We start from the raw sequence: 22256 nt of genomic DNA, 5'->3' as shown, positions 1-22256 counted from the left end.
ATCTCCAAACTTGGAATTTCAAGAAAGCTGTCAGGTCTGGTCAGTAAGCTGAATGTTTTGTGCCTGTCAACTCAAAACGTGAGTGTCTCAGCAGGTTTTTGATACAGTTCCTGGACAGCCGTGCTGATTAATCTCTATAAAGCAGATGCTGGGAGGCTAAAAAAGGGGGCAGTCTGCAACAGAAACGGAGAGCTAGGATTCTGCCCCAAACATCTGCTTGGAGATTGATACTGAACAAAAAGACATGTCTTGCAAATAATACAAAGTGCTGAAGATACACTCGTCAACAATGTTTTTGCATTTGCATAAGTGATCAGATGAAGCCACAACAGCAGATCAGTGATGAAGCACTGCAAGTTTTCCCCTATCTTTTATATTAGGCTTATGCCGTATCCATAGTTCCTCTAATAGTCGGTAGGAGGCGCACATCCGGTGACCGGTCTATCACTTCCTGTTTTGGTATGACGTAAGACCAAATGTTCCATCCATGATCAATGCGTGCTGATGTGGATGTTGCTGAGGGTCAGCAGGAGCCGCAAGCGCAGATTACATCGCCCAGGTACGTACTGTAGCCCGGTATTTCTTTTTCAAGATGCATGAAACCGATACCAGCAGCTATATAAACAAAAATATAAACCTGCACAACGTCATTGACTAAAAGTTGTGGTGGCGGTGCGCTGTTATGATCAATAAGTTAACCTTCGTTTATATAACGTTAGAGAATCCCAGCTGCTCATCAGTACGGTATTTGTCCTTCTTGTCGTCATCTTTCACCCCTGGTGACCAAGCTTCGTGACTATCGGTAGATTCGTGCTTTTTGATTCAATAGGCATCTAAAGGGTCATATGGAGCTAGGAGACCTGTAAAGCAATTATACTGTTGGCACATAAGTTATAATTTTCTCCCAGTGCAGTCGTTGTTGTAGGATGATGGGGACATCTTTTGGTATATTTATCCCATCGATCCTGCCTGCAAATGTATCCAATGTTTCTAACACGTGTTGTGGGACATCTCAAAACAATGTCTCACATGTTGTATTGCAATATTAGCAGAAGAATTGGACCAAATATCTGTACGTTTTTAATTAAAATCTCCCTGATATGCTAGATTCTTTACTTTGGGTACCCAGAGTTTGTTTGCTTGTTTGTTTCTCCATTAGCGTTATATTCTAACAAATTGAAGAGAAGAAAGTGAAGAGGATTTGGTAATATTGAAACATCCAAGTCAATTGTCACCTATGTTTTTGACAGCTTGCCTAGGTCTATATCCAGAACCTTCAAAGTCTTTATGTGTTTTGATCTTCAGATGGTAAAAATCTCTGTAGTAGATGTTGTGTGGGTGGGTGACTGTTGGGACTGATAATCCAACAGATAAACAAACATGTAACACTGCTATTCAGAGGGTAGGAGTCAGCCTCTTCCAGACTGACTACTCCAGCTATAGGAAGAATGATTGCCAGAAGAGTTTGACCACCATAGCATAGGTTTTCATTTGAAATGTTAACCTTCCTGTGAACTGATTCCCATGGCCAATTATTGAACTTTTTTGCTGAATTCACGATCCTTACCACCAGAGGAAGGTCTGGTGGAGGCTAACGTTAGGGTAGGAGAGTCAAAAACAGAACAATAAGCACTTATTTGGGGCAAGTCACTTGGACTTGGTCCACTCTTTCTCTCCAAGAGTTCCTGTCTTCAATGTTGCTTTTAGTGAAAGCATATAATATATGATGGCCTGAGGACTAGTCTAACAAACATACACTAAAATTAGATCATTGCCATCAACTATGATGGATACTATTAACAGGTGAGACAAGATTTTGTTCTGGGAAATATTTCCAAATTTGACACTAATAATCTAACAAAAGGCTTTGAAGAAAAATTAGCTATTAGCAGTTCATTATTTATTCATGACTTCTACATGAAAATTGGCTAGTTTTTGTTGGAGCTAGATTACCTAACCCTCTTGACTTATTGTGTAACTGCAGTTCCTGTCTAGTAATGAATGATGATGACTGATGTGGCCTTTCAGCCCAGTGAACATTGTTTTAGATCAGCGCTGTGGAAACACAGTTCATATTGGAATGTAAATTGGTACATTTGTCACCTGCAAATTTGGTGCTTTCATGCCCCTCCACTGATGTAACAAGATAATGGCAGCGCTCCCCAAATATCTATTTTGGGCCCTATAAAATCCTGTAAAATGTTAACGGTACATCTATAAAGTTGTACCAAATTTCTAGTCAGCTGGCCACAGGAGGATGAGAATTGCCAATAAGAGTTTGCTCCTTCCTCAGGTACTTTATAATAGAAGCAGCTGACCCAGATAACCTTGTGAGAAGAAGAACTTTATTGCATGACAATTGTACATCGTACAATGAATGGCAACATCTATTACACATGCATAGTACAAAATGGAGGTATAGAGCAAAACTTAACATCCTAATTACTAAGACAATAAGGGCAACATATAGGAAGCTACTGGGGAAATTAGTATTTTCCACCTTGCTGTATCTTAAATTGAAGCTGACCTCCACCTGACAACTTGATGGATGATGTCATGGTTGGACTGTGGTCCTCAGAGATTTGGGCTTTTCACACCTAAAGGGTAAGAGAGATCACAGGCTGGGGACATTGTCAGGTGGATACCAAGACATTGATGTCAAGAAAGGTGAGGAAGTAGAAAAAACAACCTCTGACATCCCAGGCAGAAATCCTTGTATTTGATAAAAAGATTTAACGGAATAATGCACAATGCAAAGATGTCTGATCCCAGACACTTTGCCATTTGTTCAAGGGGCGACATTTCCCAAATATGGCCCTGAAATGCCAGCAGCAGTATAGTGTCGTGATTCGCTTAATATGTCTCTAAGTCCCCAAGCTAAGTTTCCATGTGGTACTGAAATAGCTATCCACATGACTGGGATATTTTTACTCCTTACCTGGTGAGGAAATCTGCATGAGACTAACTGTGTGTGCAAGTGAACTGGGCCTACAACCAGAATAAAATCAGGGTATTAGTGCCTTGACAAAGAGGGAAATAGGACTACTGATTGGTCGAAAATTTGTGTAAGTTCAATTTTTTGTGTTGAAATTACAGTTCAACTTTGAATGATAAACAGTATATATATATGTTTGATACTTAAGTTCATGAGACTTGAATGTTGCCATCTGTCCCCCATCTGCCATCAAATATGAGATCAGTCCCCGAGTCTTTACTGTGCCATTGCTGTGAAATCCTGTGAGACAAAACTAACATATGACAGAGGGTGCCATGATAGTATCATGTATTATCTGAACGATTCCTTAAGTGTTGATTTGGTTGATTAAAAAGAAATCATAGATGCCTGAATTTTTGCTGTTTATCTTGTCTGCAGCTTAGCAGAGCAGTAGTGCCAACAAGCACCAGAATAAGCCACCTCTCAGAACACTGACACCTACCCATCTGAGAGCATCTTTGATCTGTAGGACTGTCTGACACCTGCTTGCTGTCAGACCATCTGCCAACTCTATACTGTACCTGACATCAACAGAAGGCATCTTTGACTGTGAGACTACCTGAATACTAGGTGGATGTTTGTCAGGAAGATATAGCAGTTATTGCACAAGTGACACCTTGAAGATTATCCGCACTTAAAACCAACCTGTCAGCACTTGCTGTAGCAGCTGCATTGGTACTTTTGAGCTCATCTGATTGCTGCACCTGCTGCTTGTATAGACACTTTTGGTGAGTATGGCAGTATCATTTAACGATTTGTTATTGAGGCATAAACATGTTACTTGTAGTTGTAATGTCCATGAAATCTGTTTAGATGAAAAATGACTTTTGAAATTCTTTAGTTGATGTATGCTGTTCTTAAGTATTGCGTTTGTAAACTTTGTTTCCTCCCTTTTTGGTAGGAAACGTTGCTTTGTTTTTTGTTGCTATTGACATGTTTTTAACAGGGAAGGATAGTGTATTGATAATGTGTAGTAACACTAGATTCCATGGTTTCAATGGCAAAAACTGTCAGGTTGAAAAATAACATCATGTTAGTTTTCAATATAGCAGTATTTTTAATGTACGCAATCCTCCATATGCAACATTAATGGGTGCACTCTTCGACATCCGATGGAAGAAAGATACCTTTTTCTTTCTGATACATACACAGTGACACACACAAATAATCAAATACTGGAAACTACTACACACATACATAGCATGTTGATTGTCAAGAGAACTTTGCAGTTGGCATGTACCGCTGCTGTCAGCAGTGACCATGCCACAATGATTAATGTAATGGCAGATTAATGAGTTGTGCGGTGTGATGAAGGATGAGCATAATCTAGGGGTCATTTTCATTTCCCAGGAGAAAGACATTGATTAATTTCTTAAGTTTCATGTGGTACTCTATTCTCAGTTGATGGAAAGTAAGCTGTGAAGGGATACTAAGAAATCAGATTATGAATATTGAATCACATGCTGCTGTATATCTTTACCACATAAGGACGCTTATTTGATGGAGCTTATGCTGCAAAACATTATTTCTGTTTCCCAAATGTTCCTCATCAGATCTTAGCATGCGACAACCAGTCAGATAAACAGAACTCAGCTAGTGTAACAGGATGAGTTGAAGCTGGTAGTTACTATCTTTGCCAGAATTGATAATCCTTGCTGCAATGTTGATATGTCAAAACGGCAGTTTATCATATTTGACATGCTGTATTAGAGGCTGTGATATTGCTTTACTTTTTTACCAGCTGTTATATGCTACACCACATGTGGTATTCATGTGATTGTGAGCGAAGTATCAAGTAGGAGACTGAGATCTCTGAGTGTATGGTGATCTGAAGAAAAACAATTGTATTCCTTCATATCTTTGTGACAGTTAGTGAGTTACATGGTGTTACAACCATTGTATCTTGGGTCGAATAGAGATTCTATATGTGTCCAAGTGGTCAGTTTGAATCTAGGCATGAATATGAAAATTCCATTCTAAATTATATCAACAAATATTGATTGCTGGTCCTTAAAAAGATCAATTGCATGAGACAGAATTAGAAAATACATCCATTTTCACTGAAGGGAGTTCTATTTGTGGCCTGGAGACGTTTGCTGAAAGGTGTTGCATGTAAGGGATGGTTCCACTTGCTGGTGGAAAATTCCCAGAAGTGGCTAAAAGTCAGACGGGCTGTGCCGAGACTGAGAGCTCTACAGACAAGCCCCAATCGCTGTATGATGCAATTTTCCCAGGCAGGGCCCAGAAATAGGTTCCATCAGCAGCGTGTTTGAAGGATTATTAGGTCCGTTCCCTTCCCACAATCCAATCAGCCAGTGGAAGAGGATTTCCACCCATATCAGCTCTGTTCTGTTCAGTTCCGTGGTTCAGCTGTCAGTTCTCTGTGGGCCGCTGCTTGCTCTGCAGGTATGTCAGGGAATTATGATGTTTCCATGGTTTGCCCTTTTACTCGCAGCAAGATATATCATGAGGCATTACCTGAAAGCTGATTTTCCTTTGTGGGGACAGCCATCCAACTGTGCTGTCGCCATTTTCAGCCTGTAGTGCATGTAAACAGGTTGACTTCAGGCAGGTATTTCATTATGTGGCATGTCATTCAAATGGCAGGAAAATACTATGCAATACATAGAGTATGATGGATCCCACAAATATATCCTCCTGACAGCCCAAACAAGAATGCAAATATTTTTGCATTGTGAAGGAACCCATGACAAAGAACTGATATGACGGGCCACCATTCCTTGTTCTTTACAATAGCTATTTGCTAGAATTGGTGTTTCATGGTAGTAATCATTGATAACATAGGGTGCAGGTATGCAGTACCCCTGATGCCTTTAGATCTAAAATCACCACTGTAGAGTGTTCCATTAGTGGTAACATCATACTCCTGCTTTCTATCACTATAATTGAAAGCTAATTTGTTCTGTTGCGCAATATATATCATGGTAGGGAACCCTGAATGCAGCAAGAAAGGAAGGTCACTTGTAAGAGAAAATGGATGATTTGAGGTTACCTTTGATAATAAATGTATGTTAAATCTTTTAGGGAGGGAAGTGTCTTGACAAATCTAGAATATGTCTGTGTACGGAAAGTCAGATGCACAGTATCTCTGGGATGTCTTTATCTCTTATGCATAGCAAGTCTGTATCTAAGAGAAGCACATATCTGGACAGGTTTGTGTGGCTGGGTAGATAGACTTTTATTATAACAGCTGTGAAACATTGTTGTCTACCCATGTGGTAGACACAATCTTGTTCAAGGTTGCAGACTAATCAGTACCTGAAGACAGGTGAGAGAATCTTGAATATTGATGTCAGAATGGTCCCCTGCTTTGACTGACAAGTACTGGAGTTGCTATGTTGTATCCGTGGGTACAGGAAAGGGATCACAGCTTGGTGTTTAATGTTCCAACCCTTGTGATAACCAAGACCCTGTGGTTAGTTATGCCTAATGGTGCTGTCTGTGGTGCTGAAATACCACTCATTTGTCTGCGAGCCTTTTCCTGCACAGCAGTTGTGCGCTGACCTAACATGACCCATTTCTCTTATGTAGCTTGGAAAAATACCAAATAAGCAGGAGGAGCCAGCATGGTGTTGTTTCCACGTTGTGCATCCGACATGGCAATAGTTGTTATTGTTATTGAATAGGAGGAAAATCAATCAGCCAATATGTCATTATGATGTAAATGTAGCTCACATCGATATTTGAAGACCACAAGGAGTGCATAGCAATACATTTACAATAGGTACAATCCATATACTATGATATAGGGAAAAATGAAGGTACATGTATATAACATTTGAGGTCACCAATACCATTTCCCCATGTGTCATGGTAAGTAGACTGTCTATATCTCAATCCTCTGGCGCCACCACCCAATCTAACAGGCTGTTGGGCTCCTGTATCTCCCTTCAATCAACATTAAATGCAGTCTGTTTTGGGATTCCAATAAAATAGCTTCATGCTGCCTATTCCAGCATAATTTCAACATAGCCTGTGTTACATAATCCAGAAATTTGAAATCACCCAGCTGCCATCTTTATCCAGTGTCAGTGCTTTGCTGTAATTCTATCTACGATGTTTTCTCAGTTCTGTATGGAATGTTTTCAAGGTTGCTGACGTGATGTTTATCTTGGCATATGCAAGGTTTCAAAGCTCTATATCCTGTTTTGAATCTGTTTCCGCATACATGTTCTGTAACAGTGTGAGACCACTGGCATGAATATCTTTTCTTGCTGTTGGTAAACAGATTTGAGCCCATGCCCATGATGGTTTACCAAGTCTATTAGGCATACTAATTGCATATTTGGAGTAACTGTTTTTGTTTCTCTTATATTATGTAAAAACAGATGTCTAGTGGGAGACATGATTGATGCAGAAATAGATTTTGTCATTGATTTTGGTGCTGTTGTATAGACCCACGGATGCTGCTTGGGATCTCACAGATTAGCAGCTTATCCCAGGAAGGTTGGAACAGACATGTTACATGAGTGTTTAGGGCCCAGGTCTGGCCCGCTGGTAGGGATGATGTGGCCATTAGTGTGAAAGTACTGGAGATGAGACAGAAGGCCTGCAGGAGGCCACCATGTGATAAACCCTGATAAGAAGAATAAGCACGACTGGGTAAGGATGGTGCAGGGAGATTAAAGCTGTAATAGAGTCACATGCTGACAATGAGAAGGGATGATGGGGCTTGCTACATGGATACTGAAGCAACTTATCAGCTGAAGTAGAGACAAAATTCTTAATGGTGTCACATGGTGACCTCTGTGGGATGGACATCTATTACAGAGTTTCATGACAAGAGTTCAAGGTCACTTCCACATTCTGAAATCTACAAGCCATTGTACAAGTATGGATCCTGCCATTTCTTTGCATGTCTGCCGTTTTGGATGTCTTTTGATGTGCTGATGAAGCCAAACATCTGAATAGACTAGAGATCCCTAGCATGTGTCATGTCATTGTATCAGGCAGAGTTAACATGCTACTGTTACCAAAGTTTGCTTTGCACTAAATAACAATATGTAACCTTGTGTTCTCCAGTTCTCCCTGCAGTTTCCCAGGACCAGCACCATGGTTGCAATGCCCTATGGCCAGGAGTACACCACCCGCCTGGAGTGGTACTCCCGCTTCTACCTCTATGCCGTCCACGGCTACGTCTGCGAGGTCATGTTCACGGCAGCGTGGGAGTTCGTCGTGAACCTGAACTGGAAGTTCCCGGGGGTCACCAGCGTGTGGTCCCTGCTCATCTACGGGATGTCCATCTTGGTGATCGAGCGCATGTACCTGGCCCTGAAGGATCGCGTGGTCCTTCCCTTACGTCTCCTGTTGTACCTGATCTGGACATACCTGTGGGAGTTCTGCACCGGGTACATCCTGCGCCAGTTCAACGCCTGTCCGTGGGACTACACCCCCTTTGACTATGACCTGTTTGGGCTAATCACGCTGGAGTACGCTCCCTGCTGGTTGGTCGGGCTGTTCATCGTGGAGCGCTTTGTGATCGGCAACACCCTGAAGCTGCGTTACCAGGAGCCGCCACGCATGGGCAACGGAGACATCAAGAATAAGGAACAGTAATTCTGATCCATCTGCTCCCTGTCTGTGGTACATTCACATCTTTCCACAGAGAAAGAATATCATATCGGAAAGAGACTTAATGTATCCACCCTCAGGACAGATATTTGCATTGTCGGGGAGACCTGTCTCTCGTTTTTAAAAAGATGGATTCTAGGGACTCTAAGAAATCTAAAATTTCAAGAGTGGGTCTTTCACAACTCACTTAAACACTGCCCCAACAAAAACAAGCCCCTTAAAATTTTCTCATGCCTAAAGTAATAGTGGAAATGGCTTCATATCTGGAGCAGTGGATACAGCATGATTGAGTCTACAGGGTGCTTCCTGGCCTATAGGAGATACATGTTTATTACCAAGGATCCTTCATTAAACAGACAGGTGAAAATTGTGTTTTATAACATTTACTTAATGCAGAGATGCAAGCAGATGTCAGAAACACCACGTGCTCCCTTTCAGGATACTAGAATAATAAGCTGAAGACAGATCAGTGTACCTGATGTCAACATGTACTGGTATGTGTTATGTAAGGGAATCTCATATTGACGTCAAGCATAAATAGTGTACCAACCATTATTGAGGTGAAGGTCAGGATACATATAGATGACCTCTTAGATGACCAAATACCTTTGAGCAGAGAAAAACAAATGCTTGGTGGTGTGTGTGCAACTGACACTTCTGGTAATTATTTCATCAGCTGTGGGTACAGTGGAAGATTTATTGCAAGACAAAGACATGTAATTTGTCTGATGGATTTTGGATGAAAATGTTGTAGATGGTCCCTTCCAAGATGTGAAGTTTAACAATTGTCTCCCAGCACCCCTGCAGGCCCCAGTCAGACATTAATAATGTTTCCATATTGGAAAGTATGACGTTACCCATGTTGTTAATGAAACGGAGATGAACACATTTGTGCAAAGTATTAGATATTTATGACTATAACAACCTTGAACGTGCATGGAATATTGTACATAGATATATATTTAAACCAGATATTTATAAGATGTAACCCAAGTCCTGTTCCAAATGTTATATATCACATGATGGTCTATTTAAGAAGTGACATGAGAATTGACTGCAGAACTGGAGCGATGAAGTAATCCTTCAGGGATGGCAATATATTAACTATGGGACCACAGGGACATGAGAAAGAGACTTGTTTCATTGTGTGAATCTTTAAGGAAAAGTATGTTTTGTCAAGCAATGCCTTTTCAATGCAATTGTTTTATGCCAGAAAATATTGTTCTAAGTTTTGGAAATGTTTTAGCTTTGAAATCTTGCTTCCATGGGATCAGATTTTTGCCTAGCCTGTGTGGTGCCGTGTTTATGGTGCGTGAACGTACTTATTAACTGCACCAGTTTGTAGAGGATGTTAAAATGTTAATAGTTGCCCGAATTCATTGTTGATAGATGTCAAAAACACTGTAGGATCATAGTGCTATTTACTGTGGTATGTCATTCCGTGGAGTTATGTGTTTATGGAGACAGATCCATCCCTCTATCCTGCCAGTCAGCAGAAATGGAAACTGGGACAACCTAATCTATTCTAGAAATTGCAAAGGGTTAGTCTGTAGAACAGAAACTCCAGGGCCACTCACTGTAACTAACAGAGGACTGCTATGGGTGCTATTTAATCAGGCTAGCAAGTAGTTACATGGAACATTTATTGAAGTTGAAACGGAAGGTAATGTTCCAACCCCCAAAATGTCTCCTTGGAGAGGTAAAAGTCACGAAACTGCTCTTAAGTCTTAGTGAATTGTGCACAGAATCCTTGAGACGGGAAATCAGAAGGATGTTTTGAAGAAGTGTACACTTACATACAAAAGTACATTTCAAGATGTCTTGGATTCTAGCCTGATGAAATTGCTCCTAGTGCACGAGTTTGTTACACTTCCTGAATTCCACTGTCAGACACAATTTTCTTGAGGCAAATAGTATTTTTCGATTCAAAAATGAACGATGGACACAACTACATTTCTTTCTAGAAAGTAAGTACCTTTGATACCCTGCCTCATAAATATTCAACTATGTCCCAAATCTATCATTGTTGCTCCTATTTCAATTACTCAAACACAAGTCCTGCCAACCACATACCTCAATACCTATAATAGTGGCTGAGTACAGGTTAGATCCAGCAGAAAATTACTTAATCTGTTTCTAGGGACAGTTCACATTGGTGAATAGACATATAGTAACCATGTAGCGACCATGGCTTTCCGTTTGTTACATGTCCATACAGCCATAATTTTAGTTATCCCGATAAGTTTCTTAACTGGGAGCAGTTTCAATTGTCATTTGTATATTGTATGTTGGACAAGTTCATTTAAGTTAGCATTAGTGGGGAAAAAATGTGCATTGTACCATCATTTGTATATTGGACAAGTCATTTAAGTTAGCATCAGTGCGGAAAAGAATGTGCATTGTACCATGTTGCAATTTCTGATGTAAAAATATGTAGACATGATTATGTGGTTTTGTGGAAAGAAATGACAGTCTGTAAAATAGTACATCTATATACATTGAATTCAATGGCATTACACAAAATTAGTCACATTTTAATGGAACTGATTTTGGGACCAATTTTACTGGGAGGACTGTCTTCCAAGAGTAACAAATTAGTGCAATTGGTAGAGTATGGAAATACAGGGCCTGTAAGTGCGAGTACAATATTGGGTTTCTCTATCCAATATTGCACAAGTATTATCCACAAGTCGTTACCCATTGCACTGTTGAGTGCTGTTTTGGAAAACATCCAAATGTCATAAAAATGTATAAACTAGAATTCCTACATTCAAGAGCATTAGAACTAAAAATGAAACATTTATTTCTATTTTTCATCTTGTATAATGGGCTGTTTTAGTGATGTAGTGTTTTGCAGTCAGGAGGGATTTCTGATTATCCCAGACCTTTTACAAAGATTTTGTGGCAATACAGAGGTTGGCCTATACGTTCTCATGCATATACATGACACATTAAAAAAGAGCTTAGTAAGATTCATATAGACATAAGTCTACATCCTTTGACAATTGCTACCTGGTAATTTTCTGTTGACTTCACAAGTGATGGTTTAATCAGTGTATTGATGGTAGATGGTAATGTTGTGTATGTATATGTGTGTCTTGTGTAAGGTTGTGGGTTGTACTATCAATGTCTAGCACAGTAACACTGGATTACCTGCAATAGTATTTGCCACAATCACCTGTGATGTTCACACTAAAAATAGTTTCAGTGAATAAGCTGCTTGTTATGCATAATTTAGCAATGGCAAAGTAGATATTCTGTCTGTGGATACACTGGAGAGTTGAAGTATTTGTGGTATCTACCCGTAATTGTTTGAAAGAAAAAACAACATGCAGAGCTGGACTCAACTGTACAACATTTGGAGAAGGCAATAAAGGTTTCCTGCAGTGGAGCTGGACTCCCGTGTGGTGAATGCTGCATGAATTTAAGTCAGACATTTACAGTACTCCAGATTCAGTGCAGGTGTATAGGAAAGGCCCTGTGACAGTGCACTGCTACTTTTTCTTCAAACCTTTAATCCCCCTAGTTAAAGGTGCCCTAAGCGATTTCAGGGGGTAAAACTTGAAATATTCTGGAGAAGGCAATTCTATTTGGTGAGGTTGCAATTTACATTTACTTCCCTATATTAGCACATCTGCATCATTATTTCATACTTTGGGCGTTTAAAAATAGCTCAGAAGCAAGCCACAAAAGGAGTATTTTATTTATTGGGTCCCCCCAAAAATCAGCCCAGAATCCAGCCGTAACCGTTTTTTGTCGACAATTTTCGGTAACTTCCGGTCACGTGATGTCACAATGCCCAAGCACATTGAGCCATGACCATGTGATTATTTCTTTGGAAGCGTTCGGGACTTGTCGGTCAGAATCGTGCATGTTCGGAAGATTTGAAATGATGGCTGGCCTCCAAGTGCTCAGATTTTCAATGAGTTCCCACTACACAACGACATCACATTTTTGCTCCATGATGGTTGATATGCGATGGGATTAGTGGTGTGGATCTAAACCCGAGTTTAGGTTTAGGTTCGGACTCGAGTCCAGAGGTTCAATAGGTTCAGGTCCGGACTTGAAAGTCCGGACCTGAACAATAATTTGGAATATTTTTTCGTGTTACATGTAAAATTGCATATTGGCAGATATTTTACATGTAATTTGAAAACTATATCTACGGAATTATAAATAGTCAGTAATTAACACAAAAGTTCAGTTATAAACACAAAAACAGCAATGTTTTAATATTTTTCTAGTGCAAATTTCACGATTTAAGGAAGGTTTAAGATGGTTTAAAACAAAAAGGAGTGTATGAGTGAGAGAATTTTTTTTCAAGTCCGGACTTGTTTCCAGACGTTCAGGTTTTTTTGGACTTGAACCTAAACGTTTTACAAGTCCGAAACCGGTCCGGCCGGACCGATCCGCACCACTAGATGGGATAGTGTTATCTAAACTTACTATGGATAGAAATCAGAAAAAAACTGATTTTGAATATATGACTTTCAGCGCCCTAATATTGCTTAGGTTGCCTTTAAGCTATGACAACCACCATTTACTTTCATAGAGCTTATCCTGACAACTACACATGTCCATATTACTAGTACAGAGGACATCTTTAATTATGTTAAAGTAACAAATAGGAGCTTCTTGTAATGTCCATGATGGTTCAGCTGAGGGAAGATAACTAACACATGACCTACTATTGTTATGGAATAAAAGCAACTTTTCATGATTCTATTGGAACAAAATATTTATTAGATATTTTATCTCCCTGAAAGCAACAAAGTTTTTCTTTGAATTCAAAGTAGAACTTGCCCAACTGTCACATAATTTACAATATAGACTTGTGTTTTTTACCTTTTACAACAATGATGCTAAAATCTGAAGATTATCAAAGGTCCTTACTCTGAGTCCAAATTACATAAGGAAAAATATCATCTAAGCTGCAAAGCCCAAGTCTTGTCCTGATCTTAAGCTTACCTCCGATCAACCTTCCATCTATTCCACCACGATGCTGTAGATTATACCAGACTATTCCCCCATGATTTTATTATGACGATGTGCTCATATATTTGCATGGTGGTTATTAATTTCAATGATTTGTACTGCATTATTATGCATTGTAATGTATTCTATACTATGTATAGTGTAATGATTTTACTGCAGGTTATGCATATAAGTTGTATGTTTGTCTGTATTTTGTGGGTCAGCCATTACCAGCGAGAGCTGCCTAGGCTGACCCAGTGTAATGACTCGTCTTCATTGTCAATAAATACAAATACATCACTGAAACTCAAATACAAAGTGGGTTCTTAGTAAGATGTATATACATGTATACATGTATAGTGTATCATGATTCATAGACAAGTAATTGATATGGACTAGTCCAAGGTTCTGTTCACTACAAACAGGAAAAGTTTTAAGATCAAGTTTGAATGCAAGGTAGATACTCTTGTAACTGGGCCTTGTGTGTGTATTTCAGCTTACTACAATTTGCTGCATGTCCCCTACTTTCTAACTCTTCCTGTTAGGATCCTGTAGGTTAGCCATGCACACTGCTCCCTCTGTGCCCTCGTACCTGTACCTGCAAGGGCAAAAGCACAATAAAGGCATTACATCCAGAAATAGTTATAATCTAATCTTTACAGGGTGACAAAACAAGACATGGTGCCAAAAGCTAATCAAATATAATGTAATTGAGCAATCAAAACTAAGATTTTGAGGTTGAAAGCCCAACAGATGATGTACATTGACAGCTGACACTAAGGCCACAGAATCCAGTACTAATCCAAGTCATGTATTTAATTCACAGAAACTCCAACAGCAAATCACTACCTAAACAGGTTTGTACAGAATCATCCTGGTAGGTGACCGGTGATGTATCTTGACATCCCACTTTATCAAAACAAATGGGGCTCCTTCTAATGATACGAATCAGGATAGTTTTCTCCTCAATCATCATTACAAGCCAGCCAATCTGACCATGGCGGATTGGTTCCTACCACAGCTGCAAATGATACCCCTGCTGGCATTACCTGTCCAGCTTTTTATAAGCCTGCAATTTCATCCATACTCATTACTCTCAATAGACCAATATCGATCCATGTTTCTGACCTGGACCCTGATTGTCATACTCGTAGTCTGACTAGTTCTCTTTGGCACCTCCTATTGAAAGTCTGTGATTCTTCTAACTCTCAAGGTCAAGGTAGCCTTTGGTATGAAAGTAGCAGGGGGAAGGTTGCATGGATATTGCATCATCACAGCATACTCACAGCTGTCCAGGTGCGATCAGCAGACTGTCATGTGCCACCAGGTCATGGACTTGGTCCCCAACTGTCAGCTTGGCCTTACCCTCCTGGTGGGAAAATGACAAGGTGACAAACATCAAGTTACAAATGGATGATTTATTCCAGCAACCATCTACAATGAGCAATGGGTAATGGTATAGTTTAAGAAAGACTCTTGAAAAACATGTCAGTGATGTTAAATTAAACTCTCATATGAAAGAATGAAACTTTTAGCCTCAGTGACATCTTAGTTAGTTTACCAGGGCTCCCATACTTTCCGTAACCAACTCGCTAGTTAGGGAGAGGCCTGGTAAACTAACTAGGATGGCACTCAGGCTATAACTTTCAGCAACATCTCAGCCACATGTTCAGTGCTGTCTTGATATGCATAGAGTGGCTGTTGTTCTAGACTTAAAGTTAAAATTTAAGCCCATCTTTAGAATGAAACTGAAAGGCAGAAATATGGCCTGTGTATTTACTTAATTTACTATCTTTTATTTGTTAATTACATGTAACAGCAGGAGCTGCCAAAACTGCCAGGTATCTTACCAACTGCAATACATCTAGGGAGAAAAATGTAGGAGATAACATGGAATGGTTCCTGGGATCACCTCATTCCACCTCAATTACAACTACATCTACATCACAGCCTGCTTTCTGAAGTCCAATAGATAGGACCTGTATGTCTTCTAAAGGTCAATACAAAATGTTGCAGGTTTCATGATCAAGCCAGTTGAACGACCTGCTCGCAGTACATTGACATACTTAATGATGTAGAAACTATTGCTACAGCTGTATAACGCTTGCTGTGTCTCCATCATGCTATATAACTGCAATAGTTGGGCAGCACCAAAGGCAGTTCTAGAGATAATATGCTTTTCTTCAAGCACAGAGGGCGAGGCCCTCCCACAACAGGAAAGAAACTCCGAGAGCTAAGGGAGCTCGCAAGATGCAAGGACACGTGGAAGAAGATGAAGAAAGACTGAATGCAGCTGCAGGACGTTTCAATGACTGCAGATGCAGAAACCAGTGGATGATGATGAAACTATTGCTTACCAGTTGCCACAGCCATGTCTCTGCTGTAGTTTTGGTTCCTTCTGCCTTCCCACTTCCGAACACCCTGGTCTATAAGAGAGGTAAGGATGGGTAAAGATGGCTTTATCAGTTGATGTGGCAACTTTTTGTAAAGGCATAGACTGCTATCATTCTATCATGATAAAGTCTGTCATTTCAGTTATTTTACTGTGGCACATCACACAAAACACAACCATACCAGTTTTTCAAAAGAATAAATAATTCCTGAAAATGTTACTGTTACAGTGCACCTACAGAATATGACCAGTAACTGCCAAGTAGTACAGTGCAAACCTCAAACTGGAACTTGTCCCCAAACATGGAGACACCTCCAACTTTATCTATGTCAGCCCTGTGCTCCTGTAGCCAATCCTTCAGTGGAAATGGCTTCATAACGGTTGTTTTCATGTCCAGCTCAAATGGCAGGTTTGCTGGAAGCTCCTCTGGAAACAACAGTTATGAACATTTATACAGTAACTGTTAAAGTATTGGCAATTGATCCACAAAGGCAAGAGGCTTTTACTGCAATTTGCATTGTAAAACTAATGCATTTGCATTGTAAAACTAATGCAACATGCTTCTCAGATATGATGTGGGCAATAGAAAAATGTTTAACATGGTGACACACCCTACAATGTTGCTAAATTAACAACAACAAAGAAAATGAGTCTCTTGTGTTTCTTTTTTTAATACGAACATGTAATGAGATCCAAATGTTTAGCATGTACCTGGAATTGGCTTTCCTGTCTTGAACTGTGTGGAATTGAAGTATCTATGAGGTGAAACAAACACAAGCATGAAAAAATAAAGATACCAACCAGACAAAATTTTACATTTTTAAACATAGTTGTAAATCATGTTTCTGATACCAAGAATTATAACTCCATAGCTTTTGATTGATCAACACAGTACATGTACATATTTGATATAACTCTCCTTACCCTTCAATGATAGGTTTGAGCTCGGCACCTAGGTCAGTACAGTAGAACCATTTCTCGTACAGCCTCTCTGTGGTCCCATCTATGAAATATCTGCCATGGAAAATATATCATCTGGTTACTTACAACTGCACAGCAGGGCAGTCTCAAAGAAAGAAAATCAGTGTCTCCTAATGTGCATAACACTGCATATAAAGAAAACTCAGAAGTGAGACAGCGCCTTAATGCCACACCATGATTATAGGGTAGCTGCAGGGTTGATTTAAAGATAGACATCTATATTTGTAGGGTATACATTTATGAATGTACTGGTAGTTGCTCAAACTAAAAGCCACTGTCATGCATTAATAATACTGACCCCAACATAACTCAAAACACTAGAGAAACTCTACATTCTTCCATGTCTAACAGATCACCTCAACCCGTCTGTCTCGCCAGACCCCCTCTCCCTCTCCACCACCAGTCCAACAGTGTTCTCCTGGCGCTGCGGGGAATGTTGGATACGAGCTGGCAGGAGGAACACCTGGAAAAAAACTTGTTCATCATACAAGCCAACTTTCCCCTACTTTCCAAATACATGTATGTTGAATAATAGCTGCCATAATCGGAAATTGTGTACTCTATGTGACATACAAATACTTTGGTGTATGGCACCTTACCTCTCCCTCCTTGATGACCACGTCCTTATGTTTCCCCTGCTCCACAATCTTCAGACACATGTCCCCCTTCACCATGTAGAACAGCTGCAAACATACAAAGTACAATCTCACTTTAATTTATCAATTAGTTTAGTTTAGTTTGTCATTTAGTTAATCGGACTGTCAATAGTTTCCCGAGAGGGTCTGCACGCCTCTTCTGTGAGGTGTATTTTGATTCACTGTTATTGGTAGCTGGCCTATGTGGTATGTTTCTTGTGGTCCATTATTTAGAAGAAGAAAATTTGTATCACGTGGTTGACCGAACGCCAGTTTGCCCCAAATTAACAACAGAGCATCTGGTTGTGTTGGTGTCCGCAGACTAGTTTTGCTAGACACTCCATAAATACAATGGAACAATCTAATGCACTGCTTCCAAACCTTACGCAACTAAAGAACTCAATCTGATGTTAAGCGTTGTTGCTCCTGCTGAAATTTCCGTTAAGCAATGTCTGACTGGAGAGCTCTGACTGAAAACAGAACATCCTGGAGGGAGATGTCTGCAGCCGCAATACATCGGCCCTGATGCCCGCGGTTGATTGATAAATTTGCCAGATCCTACTGAAGTTACCAGGATCCCCCCATGCAGACCCTCATTACCAGGATCCCCTTATGCAGATCTTCGTGCAAGTACAGCGAAACCAATTAATTTGGATCAGTCTTAGATCTACTTCCACTTTCTGTGGTGACAAAATTAAAATGTTCACATTTCCTTGAAAAATTATGCTTTCTGTCCATCCTATTGTCATACCTCCTCTCCCTCCTCTATGTGGTAGTCCTTGCGCTGATTTGGTCCTCCCACAAACATGACCTTCAACTGCCAGTTATGCCTGCATGATAAAAAAATTAATCTGAACTTGAGTTTTTTAGGAGGCAAGATCACAATTTTCTTTACAACCCCGCCCCCTCGCAACATCTGTAACTCATCAAAGTCAAGCTTGAGTTGAGCCTGAGGTCGTCTGAAAGTGTCCTAAACTGATAGAAGTGAGAAAAGTGAGAAAAGTTCTTCGGTACGAAAGATGGAGAAAAACTCACATCATTTTGTTGCAGACTGGAGGCAGGAAGAACTTCTCGTTCTCCTCCAACCATGACTTCGTGCTAATGGGCTGAACTTGCCCGTAATCCCGATTTTCTGCAGGAACGATCTTGTTTGTCTCCGTGCTTAGGTCAGCCATGTTTGATTTTTAACGGGCAGAAGCATATATGTTAGGTAAAGTGATTTCAAAAAAGAATTAGTTTTGATCACTGACAGGATTTTTCTGCAAATTGAAAACATCAATATGAAATATAAATAATATTTCTAGTACAATTAATCTCTCAAAACACTAATATACTTAAGATGTTATAAATCGCCGCCAGAAATATTCTGTGATTATCCCTGTAAAAAATGGTATATCCCTAATTTACCCATCAGCCTCCACGGCGAAGTGGCGGTAAGATGATTTTGAAGTGAAGACGTCCCGCTGTGGTCTTGGAATTCTCACGAAAACTGGTCATGATAACGTAGTTCTTCGACTACTTCTTCGAAATCAGATGGCCTGCTGATACGATATCTGCCATGTCCTTGAGGAAGCTGAGACGACTGGGGCTTGAGCCTGAGCTGGTAGACCGTCTTGAAAGGCATAAAAAGTTGTCATCTTGTCAGGTAAATAATCATCAGTAGAGAAGAGTAGATTGTCATGCATCAGGAGGGTTACCGGAAGCAGTACACTTGTTTACCGCAAACAAGACGTTTGTTTTTGGACCCAGATAGTATCTCATGTCTACATATTAAAGATGAACTAAGCAAACTTTCCTCAAAAACTACTGTTGGCAATTCTTGACGTAACAAAAGAGATGATCATCATGATTCATGGGATCCAAATTTTCTGAATACCTAATCAAGATGTCATAGTTTATGATAACAATAACAGTAATATGCTGGAAAGAGCTGGAGAAATTGATTTACATGACAGTTGGTCTTGTTGGAACAAAAATACTTAATGAATATGTGCTCAGGAGAATGATGGAGGAGCGCCTGCATGGGGGGGTCCAGACAACGCTCTACGCTAAATTCGGAGGGCCGGCTACGTAATACGCTAAATTCAGAAAGCTTCCCTACGCTCTACGCTAAATTCAGAAAGACCCCCCTACGCTCTACGCTAAATTATGGAGTGGTCGGCAACGCTCTACGTAAAATTAAAACGGCCGATTACGCTGTACGCAAAAGGGGCATGCAGGCCCTCATGGAGTCGTTCCTTGTGGAGGAGATCATCATTCCAAATAATATAACGTTAACGCTGGACTTCAGAATTTCAGGCCAAGGCTCGTGTCAAAATTCTTATTAAAACGATGTTCCAGCCAATAGTTACAGTTACACCTTGGCTATTCTGATGCTGTCAACCATAACCCTGACCTTGAGGACGATCATGTACTCATGTTGCAAAAATCAGACTTACTTTTTACTTATAATGTACTAGAATAATGAAGAATGGATGGAAAAAAAAATGACCGGGTTTTCCCTGACCTTCCTGGAGTTCCACATGCTAGACTCGCCAGGGGATTACTCTACTCTCAGCAGTAGAGTCCACTGCCCCTTTGGTAGTTTACTGAGTCAAAGCAAGTTTTGGTCAAAGTTATTCTTGTTGTTCCTGTCAATAGCCATGCTGTTTTAAATGGATGTCTGAAGGATTTGTTGCTTTGCAAACACTTGCATCTACATGATTTGTTGATGTAACACAGACATTAGTAGAACAGTGAATATTGTTATCTGTATAAGATGACCTGTTTGTATGGACTAGTATATGCAAATGTTGTTTTTTTTGTTGGCAGGATATTCTTGAGAAGATCCATCTTGAACTGCTGCACCTTACCAACCTGACCCACTCAGATGTGCAGAAAATTGCGATGACTGCAAGCAGAGCATGTGCACCAACACCCACAACAGTATGCGTTATTATGCTCACTAATACAATGTAGTAATAAAGTCAGATGTGACCTGAAGTATATTGGGCAGCACCAATTCAATCTCAAGGATGACATCCAGCAGTCTAACGTTAATACCCATCATGGTCTAGAAAGGGTGATCACTTTTATATTTTTATCTACATCGTACTACATTTTGTATGTATCTTATTATATGTCAGCATAAAACAAGGCTCAAGAGCCTCTGGATGTTGCTTACTTGATGTTAAGGGTTATTCAAACCTAAAATGAGAATAGGGTGAGATAGATGAGGGAGAAGGAGTGAAGTTACTCACTAATGTACATATATTTGTTGTGAAAACAGGCTCTCCAGATGAGACAAGCAGGGCTCAGCAGTGGCAGCACTCCCTTCTTCTCCACATCCCTCCCTGGGCTGGACCAGGCTCTGCATGGAGGCATCCCAGCAGGCAGTGTTACTGAAGTGAGGTTTACCTGTTGTCATTGCTAGATACAAATGTAGATCTAAACTTTCAGTAGCATGTTTCAATATTGACAATACTGTAGTTACTCTAACTATTTTCTTCCAAGGCTAACCAACGACTCGTCTTCGTTCAGGCAAAATCATACTCAAGAACAAGAATGATATAAATGCCTTTGTCATCGTCTAGATAATAGTTTTTGTACTTGTACCTCTCTTGAACATTATATACACATTAGACTTGTACACCCACTAAACCATTTCTCCACACAGATAGCTGGCCCGGCTGGCTGCGGGAAGACCCAGTTCTGCATTATGCTGTCTGTGTTGGCCACCCTGCCTTGTGAGATGGGAGGACTAGGGGGCGCTGTTGTCTACATCGACACTGAGTCAGCGTTTAGTGCAGAGAGGTTAGACATACTTGTTGGACATAGAAGCAAGAGATATGGGAAAAATCAAAATGTGTAGCAGAGATGAAATATGTGTTGTTCAAGCTCAAATAGAATACAGTCAAACCTGCCTATAGCGGTCACTCAAGGGACTGGCCAAAATCGACCGCTATGGACAGGTGGCCGCTCTATAGAAACGGTTGATTGATTACGAGCAATAAGTGGCACATGTTTTCTGTACCCACTGAGAAACATTTATTCACATACATGTACAGTCAAACTTGGTCTACCGACCACTTCCACAAGACGACCATCGGCTCAAGATGACTGCTTTCGGTAGGTCCGGATTTTTCCACAAGCAAATTTAAGTCCAAGTCGATCCATCGATCCGCCCCCAATCCGGAGCACATGCGACCAAAATGTTGCCAAAGACAACCGTGTCATTTTCAATTGCGGGGCGACATCATTTATCAGCAAATAATTGCGGAATTTCACGGTAAAATCAGCCTGTTTGGGTCGGATTCCTTGCCGGGAGGAAAAATAACAGCTGCAAGATGGCGCTTGAGGTCATAGGGTCATGGGATAGTCTACTGTAATGTGGGTGCAGCTGCATTTGTGAGTTATGATTTTACTCTACATCAGATAGTACAAAGTGTAAACTTATTTCGTCAAAGAAGTTCTTTGAATAAAGAGAACAGATAGGCAAAGAATGGATGGCTTTATAACCTTTTTTTAGAGGATAAAAGGCGTCTGTCTTTTTTTTAACAAACTGCTCCCCCATGGTTCTACTAGTGAAGTAACCCAAGTAAGCAAAGCGTCCCGCTAGGACCGCGCACCAAGAGGCTCTTTTTGTCTGCAAATTTCTGGCATCTTAGCGGTTTTGGAAATTCAAAACCAACAACAGGAGCAAAATAAA

General features: G+C 40.3%; 3 protein-coding genes across 9 annotated transcripts in view; 2 read left to right on the top strand and 1 right to left on the bottom strand.

The window, feature by feature from the left end:
• Positions 1-447: 447 nt before the first annotated feature.
• LOC136433283 (transmembrane protein 229B-like) lies at positions 448-11978 on the top strand. 3 transcript variants are annotated; one of them, XM_066425327.1, is made up of 3 exons: positions 448-559; positions 3374-3723; positions 8039-11978. In XM_066425327.1, exon 3 carries the CDS (start codon positions 8069-8071, stop codon positions 8570-8572), a length of 504 nt encoding a protein of 167 aa, XP_066281424.1. In that variant the 5' UTR covers positions 448-559; positions 3374-3723; positions 8039-8068; the 3' UTR covers positions 8573-11978. The 3 variants fall into 3 exon arrangements, with proteins under 3 accessions (XP_066281424.1, XP_066281425.1, XP_066281426.1); XM_066425328.1 differs by lacking the exons at positions 448-559; positions 3374-3723 and adding an exon at positions 4911-5401; XM_066425329.1 differs by lacking the exons at positions 448-559; positions 3374-3723 and adding an exon at positions 7824-7847.
• Positions 11979-12786: 808 nt separating this feature from the next.
• Positions 12787-19090, bottom strand: LOC136433282 (3-hydroxyanthranilate 3,4-dioxygenase-like). Of its 2 annotated transcripts, none has more exons than XM_066425325.1 (10): positions 18977-19090; positions 18321-18399; positions 17534-17617; positions 17291-17397; positions 16878-16967; positions 16665-16708; positions 16231-16379; positions 15919-15987; positions 14848-14930; positions 12787-14159 (listed from the first exon to the last, which is right to left on the bottom strand). In XM_066425325.1, exons 2-10 carry the CDS (start codon positions 18375-18377, stop codon positions 14090-14092), a joined length of 753 nt encoding a protein of 250 aa, XP_066281422.1. In that variant the 5' UTR covers positions 18378-18399; positions 18977-19090; the 3' UTR covers positions 12787-14089. The 2 variants fall into 2 exon arrangements, with proteins under 2 accessions (XP_066281422.1, XP_066281421.1); XM_066425324.1 differs by lacking the exon at positions 18977-19090 and adding an exon at positions 18605-18770.
• Positions 19091-19105: 15 nt separating this feature from the next.
• LOC136433280 (DNA repair protein RAD51 homolog 2-like) overlaps positions 19106-22256 on the top strand; it is a 75852-nt gene continuing 72701 nt past the window's right edge. For all 4 annotated transcript variants that reach the window (XM_066425320.1, XM_066425321.1, XM_066425322.1 and 1 more), the window contains exons 1-4: positions 19106-19214; positions 20381-20494; positions 20838-20954; positions 21225-21361. In XM_066425320.1, coding sequence (XP_066281417.1) covers positions 19128-19214; positions 20381-20494; positions 20838-20954; positions 21225-21361 — 455 coding nt within the window. In that variant the 5' untranslated portion in view covers positions 19106-19127. The remainder of the gene's footprint in view (positions 19215-20380; positions 20495-20837; positions 20955-21224; positions 21362-22256) is intronic.

Source organism: Branchiostoma lanceolatum, chromosome 4, assembly GCF_035083965.1.
Source record: "Branchiostoma lanceolatum isolate klBraLanc5 chromosome 4, klBraLanc5.hap2, whole genome shotgun sequence".
NCBI classification, from domain to species: domain Eukaryota; kingdom Metazoa; phylum Chordata; class Leptocardii; order Amphioxiformes; family Branchiostomatidae; genus Branchiostoma; species Branchiostoma lanceolatum.
Note: the sequence above shows the minus strand (reverse complement) of the source record. Positions and strands in the feature narration are given on the sequence as shown.